At 39.9% G+C, this 6,779-nt stretch overlaps 1 protein-coding gene across 1 annotated transcript; it reads right to left on the minus strand.

Moving 5' to 3' along the window:
- Window positions 1–1,192: 1,192 nt before the first annotated feature.
- LOC100669330 (eukaryotic translation initiation factor 4B-like) lies at window positions 1,193–3,177 on the minus strand. The gene is given in 3 exon segments (XM_064279669.1): window positions 1,193–1,688; window positions 1,691–2,210; window positions 2,212–3,177. Coding segments are annotated over 3 exon segments (1,833 nt in total). The 5' UTR covers window positions 3,142–3,177; the 3' UTR covers window positions 1,193–1,305.
- Between the last annotated feature and the right edge of the window lie 3,602 nt (window positions 3,178–6,779).

The following is a 6,779-nucleotide window of genomic DNA, read 5'->3' on the forward strand; positions in this document are numbered from 1 at the left end:
GGGTGCATAAATATTTAATATGGTTATATCTTCTTGGTGTATTGTCTCTTTAATTATTATATAGTGTCCTCCTTATCTTTTATGAAGGATTTAACTTTAAAGTCTATTTTGTCAGAAATTAATATTGCCACTCCTGCTCTTTTTTAATTGTTGTTTGCTTGATATATTTTTTTCCATCCTTTGAGTTTTAGTTTCTTTGTGTCTGTAAGTGTAAGATGTGTCTCTTGTAAGCAGCATATAGATGGATCGTGTTTTTTTATCCATTCTGCCACTTTCTCTCTCTTTATTGGTATATTTAATCTATTTACATTCAAGGTAATAATGGATAGACATGAATTTAGTGCTCTGATTTTGATGTCTTTTTTTGTGTGTTGTTGACAGTTTCTTTTTCCCACTTAATTTTATGTGATGAGTAGATTATCATTATATATTGTCCTTTCCTTATATTTCTTGTTGTTGATTTTGATTCTGCTGAGTCTCTATTTTTTTCTTGTATTTTATTTGGATGAGTAGGATAGTTTTTCTCCTTTGTGGTTACCTTATTATTTAGCCCTATTTTTATAAATTTAAACCTATCTTTTATTTCTTTGTATTGCCATATCTTCCTCTCCATATGGAAGGTGTATGATTACATTTCTTCGTCTGTCTTTATTGTTTTAATGTTGTCTTCTTTCATACAATAATATTGTTGTTACCCTGTTTTGAGCTTTTTTAAAAAAAATCTTCTTTGTTTTTTTGGTTTTCCTGTCTGGGTTGACTTTTGATTGCTTTGCCCAGTGTTCTAGTCTTGGGTTGATACCTGATACTATTGGTTTTCTAACCAAAGAGCTCCCTTTAGTATTTCTTGTAATTTTGAATTGGTTTTTATGAATTCCCTAAACTTCTGTTTATCTGGAAATGTCCTCATTTCACCATCATATTTATGGGACAGTTTTGCTGGATATATGATTATTGGCTGGCAGTTTTTTTCCTTTAATTTTTAAAATAAGTTATCCAATTGCCCTCTTGCCTGCATGGTTTCTGCCGAGTAGTCCAAGGTTATTCTTATTGACTCTCCTTTGCAGGTGACTTTTTGTTTATCCCTAGCTGCTCTTAAATTCTCTCTTTATCTTTGGTTTTGGAAAGTTTGATTATAATATGTCTTGGTCACTTTTTTTTTAACATCTACCGTATGTGGAGTTTTTTTTTTTTTTTTTTTTCCAGGAGATGATGAGTTTTATTTTGTCGTGTCTGGACAGAGGTTTGATTTGCTCTTGAATGTTCAAGGGTGGAGAGAGACTAGGAGAAAGCACAGGACATAGAGGTCTATTCGGCATAATATTCTCCCTCATTTTCATCTTCACCATCAACTGAGAGAGCAGCATACTTGCTTGCAGAACTGAATTTAGAGGCTGGATTTTCTTCAGGTTTCTTTGGCTCAGGTGCAGATCTAGAGTCTTGATCCTTTTTGCCATCTTTCCTATCAGACTCCTTCCAGTGGTCTCTGTTCCCTCTATCTCCTGGACCACGGCTGGAGTTCCCACTTTGGCCTTTTGGGACACTTAACCCATCTACTTTATTTTCATCTTTCCTTGATGGTTCTTCTTCAGATGGTTGAGCTGCAGCTACTTTCCCCCCAACACTTGTAGGGGATTGCTGCTCTGTGTCTGAGCTCCGAGATCGAGCAGGAGGATTAGAGCTTCGCTTCACCAAGCATTCTCCTTTGGTGGAGGGGCTGGCATTACCTTTAGAGGTTGATCAGGTTTGGGAGGCTTAGAAGTTGGAGACTGACAATCTTCCTCCTTACTGAATATTTCATTTTCCAGAGACTTTTCACTCTCTCTCCTTCGTGCATTTCTGCCAGATGTGGCTGAGGTCCCAGTCTGCGATGACTCACTTCCCGTCCTTGACCGTTCCCGCTCCTGAGTTTCTTCACTACGCCAGCTTGGGTGTCTCTCCCGAGGCCGTCGTTCTAGTTTTGGCTCATCCAGCTGACGCTGTAATTTCTCCTGTTCCTTCTGTAGCCGTTCTTCTACTTCTCGTTCTCTAGCGGCTGTGTCAACAGGCTTTGCCCCTCCAAAGATGGATGCCGCTCGACTGGACTGGGAGGTGCTAGCAGAGGAATCATCTTCCTTAGGAGCACTCTGAGGCTTTAGATTCAGTTTGGGTCTTTGCGGGGGACCTCTATCATCACGCCTGTAATCATCCGGAGAGTAATCATCTCTGGACCCCCCACGACCGATCGTCCCTTCTGTCGTATTGGTCTTCATAGCGGTCCCCACCTCCTCTGTAGTCATCATCCCTTCGGTACCCACTACCAAACGCTCTTCTGCCACTGCCTATCCTGGAGTCATAGCCCCTATCATAGTCTCTGCTGCCCCGATCATCATATCGATCCCGGCCCCCATAGCGATCCATATTCCGGCGAGGACCGTCACGATAGCCATCACGATAGCCGTCACGATACCGGTCTGAATCGTAACGATCACGGTACTTGTCTCCAAAGCTATCATCACCTCTTCTAGGCGGGTAGTCATCAAAGCTGTCTGTGGTTGGACGGGCCCTCCAGTCTGTATCTGTTTTGTCAGAGTCCCGATTTCTATCTCGGCCAAAAGAACGATCATCCCTGTCTTTATCCTGTGCTTGATCAGCAACATCCACTCGAATTCTCCTGTTACCTAGAGACTCTTCATTGAGGCTCAAGGCGCTGAGCAGAGAATCCAGGTCCTCAAACTCAGCGTAACCAAAACCTTTTAATCTCTCTGGGTTGCTGGGTTCACGTGGTAAGCGCACTGCACTGATATTTAATCCTCTAAAGAATTCCTTAATGGAGTCTTCTGTCACATCGTAGGGCAGATTCCCTAGAAAAGCAGTGTAGGGTGGTGATTTGGGAAGACGGCTCCGGTCGATATTGGGTTCTCGAGCAGCCCGTGGAGCAGTGGGCAGGATAGAATGGTCAATTGGAGGTGCCCTATACACGTCATCATCGTTACTGTGCCAAGTGGTTGAAACATCTCCTTCCAGGTCATCTGTTTCATCAGCCCAGCTGACTGGTTTGGGGACATAGGTGCTTCCTCCACCAGTCCCCCCATCCTCAGCCAGGAAATCTGTTAGGGAGATAGTCTTCCCCTTCTTATTCTTCTTTTTTGCTGAGGCCGCCATGTTGGGAGAGGGAGAGAGCCTTATGTGAAGTTTGATGAGCATCTTGGATAGATATCTTCTCATCTTTCATGATGTCAGGGAAGTTTCCTGTCAATAAGTCTTCAATAATTCTCTCTGTATTTTCTGTTATCCCTCCCTGTTCTGGTACTCCAATCACTCATAGGTTATTTCTCTTGATAGAGTCCCACATGATTCTTAAGGTTTCTTCATTTTTTTAAATTCTTTTATCTGATTTTTCTTCAAATATATTAGTGCCAAGTGATTTATCTTCAAGTTCAGAAATTCTGGCTTCTACTTGCTCAATTTTGCTCCTCTGACTTTCTATTTAGTTGTCTACTTCTGTAATTACTTTGTTAATCATCTGAATTTCTGATGGCTGTCAGCCTATGGATTTTTCCAACTTACTAAATTTTTCATTATGTTCCTGAATACTCTTTTTCTAATTTCTTCAATTGCTTTATCTGTGTGTTCCTTGGCTTATTCTGCATATTGCCTGATTTCCTTCCTGATGTCTTGAAGGGCTCTGTATATTAAACTTTTGTATTCTTCCTCTAGTAATTCCAGGAATGTACTTTCATCTAGAAGATCCCTGGATTCTTCATTTTGAGAGTGTGTTGAGGTGATCATGGTCTGTTTCTTTATGTGACTTGATATTGACTCTTGTCCCTGAGCCACCTATTAAGTTATTGTATTAGTTTATGTTTGCTTACTGTGTCATAGCTTCTTGCTTTGTTTTGTTTTGATATGCCCAGATGGTTTGCTTGAGTGAGCTAGCTTGATTATTTTCACATTTGGAGCCCCGATGTCCTGTCCCCGGATGGCTAGAACTGTTATCAGGTATATCAGTCTAGAAGTCCACTCACTTTTCTTGTATGAATTCAGCTCAGGTGTCCAGGTAGCTGGTCATCAAGTGTGTGGTACAGGCTCTGTCCTATAGTCTTAGAGGGGCAGGGGTGATTGGTGTATGTACTGGTGTCTGATTGCAGCAGCGGGTCACACTTTGAACAAGGCAGGGGCTGGAGAACTGACCCTCAAGTATCTCTGAGGAAAGCGCATCCCTGTTCCGTAGAGCATGCAGGTGGGTGGATTCTGTAGACAGACCTTGGGTACCCACTATTTTTGGTTGTAAGGACTGGAAGGTACCAGTTATCCTTGGACTCCTGTCACGTGTGGGTGGATGACCTGAGTGGAGCTACCAGTCCATAGGCCCCTGATGTGGGTAGGTGAGGACCCTGTTTTATAGGCAAAGCAATGTCAAACCTCAAACATCAACCCCTCGACCACACTGCTGAAACAGTTGGAGTCTGCCAGCAAGGGCCTATTGTCCTGAAATAGGCCCACACAGGTCCATGTAGAGGGGTAAGTTGCTCAAAGTCTGTGGACTCTTTATGCCTGCACAGGAGCTGCTTTTGTCCTGAGCTCTCCTGGTTAGTGGAGCTGGCAAATTATCTTTTTCCCCAAATGCAAATATTTTCCTACTCCAAGGGAAGGAGCATGGCTCTAGGTGTTCAACAGTGCCTATCTCAGGCCCAGGGAATATCAGCTGCTGAAGTTGGCTTGTAGGTGGTGGGGGGGGCATGATAAAACATAGGCAAGTACTTAGCTTTTGCTGAGAGGGCTGTTCTTCTCTGGTTCCGGAGGTGTGAGAAGGCTGTGTGGCTGGCTGCTTCTCCCTCAGGAAACTGCAGCTGAAAACTAGTGCCAGCCTGCTGCAGCCATGGCTTCGGGAATGGTGCCTGAGGGCTCCCTATGATTCAGGTCCAGTAACTCCTCTCTGCTTCTGAACCGTCTCTTCCTCCTCCTGCACTTCTGTTCATTTTCTAAGCTTGCCTTTGATGCTCAGGGCTCCTAGCTTGTCATAAATATACTTGTTTCACTTGTTTTTTCAGGTCTTTGTTGTAACGAGGGCTCGCTGGAAGTGTCTGTCTATTCCTCCATCTTGGCTCCGCCTCTTTTTTTTTTTTAAAGTAAGCGGATGGACATATACTTTCCTTATTTTTCCTTCTTTTCTACATAAAAGTTTGAACACAAGGAATACTTTAAAATTTTTTCTTTTATTTGTGCATTTATAGATATGTTTATATATGCACATGTTTATTTACACTACTTTATGGTACTATAGCCTCAATTTCACACTCATTCCTCATTTATTTTTATAGTGGCTAAGCTATCCTTTTTTGTGTTTTTTAAATAAGTCATCTGTACTCTGAAGTCAGAGAAAATTCGTGTATATTTTGTCCTAAAGTTTAAAAAATTTTTCTTTGGATATTAAATTTGCTTTGGATATTTTTGTATTTGGAATTTATTTATTTATTTTTTATCGATTGGTTGACGCTGAGGTGCCAATTTTATTTTATTTTTTCCATACTGTCCTTATTTTTTTTTTAAGTAGAAGTATTGAGTGGTCCTCCCTATTGCCATGCCTCTTCTGTTATGTATGTGTATTACAGTTCTATATTTGTGCAGGGATGGTTCTCAACACTCTCTTCTCTAATATATTTAATCATTTTTTCCCTCATGCACACATAGTAAATTAAAGTATTTTGATAATTGTTGCTGTTGAAATAATTTAAAAATATTTTGCCTATATTATCATTTTCAAAGACTGTCCATTTTTATTTCCATCTTCCCATGTTTATGTTCTAATCAACTATTATATTTTGCTGTTGTAAAATTATAAATTGAGCAATGTTTCAATTATTATTTTTAATTCCTTTAATAGTGTTGACAGTAGGAATACTTTTTTTTTCTTTTTACCAAATGAACATTGGTACAATAAAACTAACTAAACTACAGACCTGATTCCACTAACAGCAGCTTTTCTAATAATGTTGTTTTTCTGTTTCAGGATACAATGTAGGCTCCTTCATAATTTAGTTTTCTTTCTGTTTAACATCTCTAACCTTTCATGAGACCTAACCCTGTTGCCATGGAAAAGACTTGAACTCATAGTGACCTTATAGGACAGAATAGAGCTGCCCCATAGGGTTTCCAAAGAGTGGTGGTGGATTTGAACTGGCAGCCTTTTGGTAAGCAGCTGTAGCTCACCATAGCTCTTAACTACTCTGCCACCAGGGCTCCATAATGCCTAGTATATTTTAGTCCTCTTTGGTTTACCAGCATATTTTCACCTACTTTTGAAAATTTCAAGGAAGAAAATGGCTATTGATTTTTAGCAAGTAGTAAAAAATAATTATAATTTGCCTTATCCACTAATCTTCCAAATGTGATACCAGCTGTGAACTCTAAAACTATTGGTCTGTTTCTTTGGGTTTATGCAGCTGATTAAGGAATTCCTGTAAATGAAGTTTCTAAAATCAGGAATTGACAGTAGCAATTCTCATTTTAGTAGCACTGTCTGTTTTTAAATGAAGAGACTGAATTTGGTTTCAGATAATCACATAAATGATGAAGATCTGGGCTGAAGAAGCTGACTACACTGTGTTGATGTCAGTCTTTAAATAAGCTACCTTCCCTTCTTCTCTCACCCTATTACTAAATTTTTAATTGTTGTTATATCACAAATGATGTTTATTTTTCATTGAATTAAGTCTTTCCATTGATTATAAAAGTAAATTCAATTAAATAATATTTTCAATTAATCTGCTTTAATATTATTAGTTAGGTTTATGATCATG

The sequence above is a fragment of the Loxodonta africana genome, chromosome 2 (genome assembly GCF_030014295.1).
Source record: "Loxodonta africana isolate mLoxAfr1 chromosome 2, mLoxAfr1.hap2, whole genome shotgun sequence".
Lineage (NCBI taxonomy): Eukaryota > Metazoa > Chordata > Mammalia > Proboscidea > Elephantidae > Loxodonta > Loxodonta africana.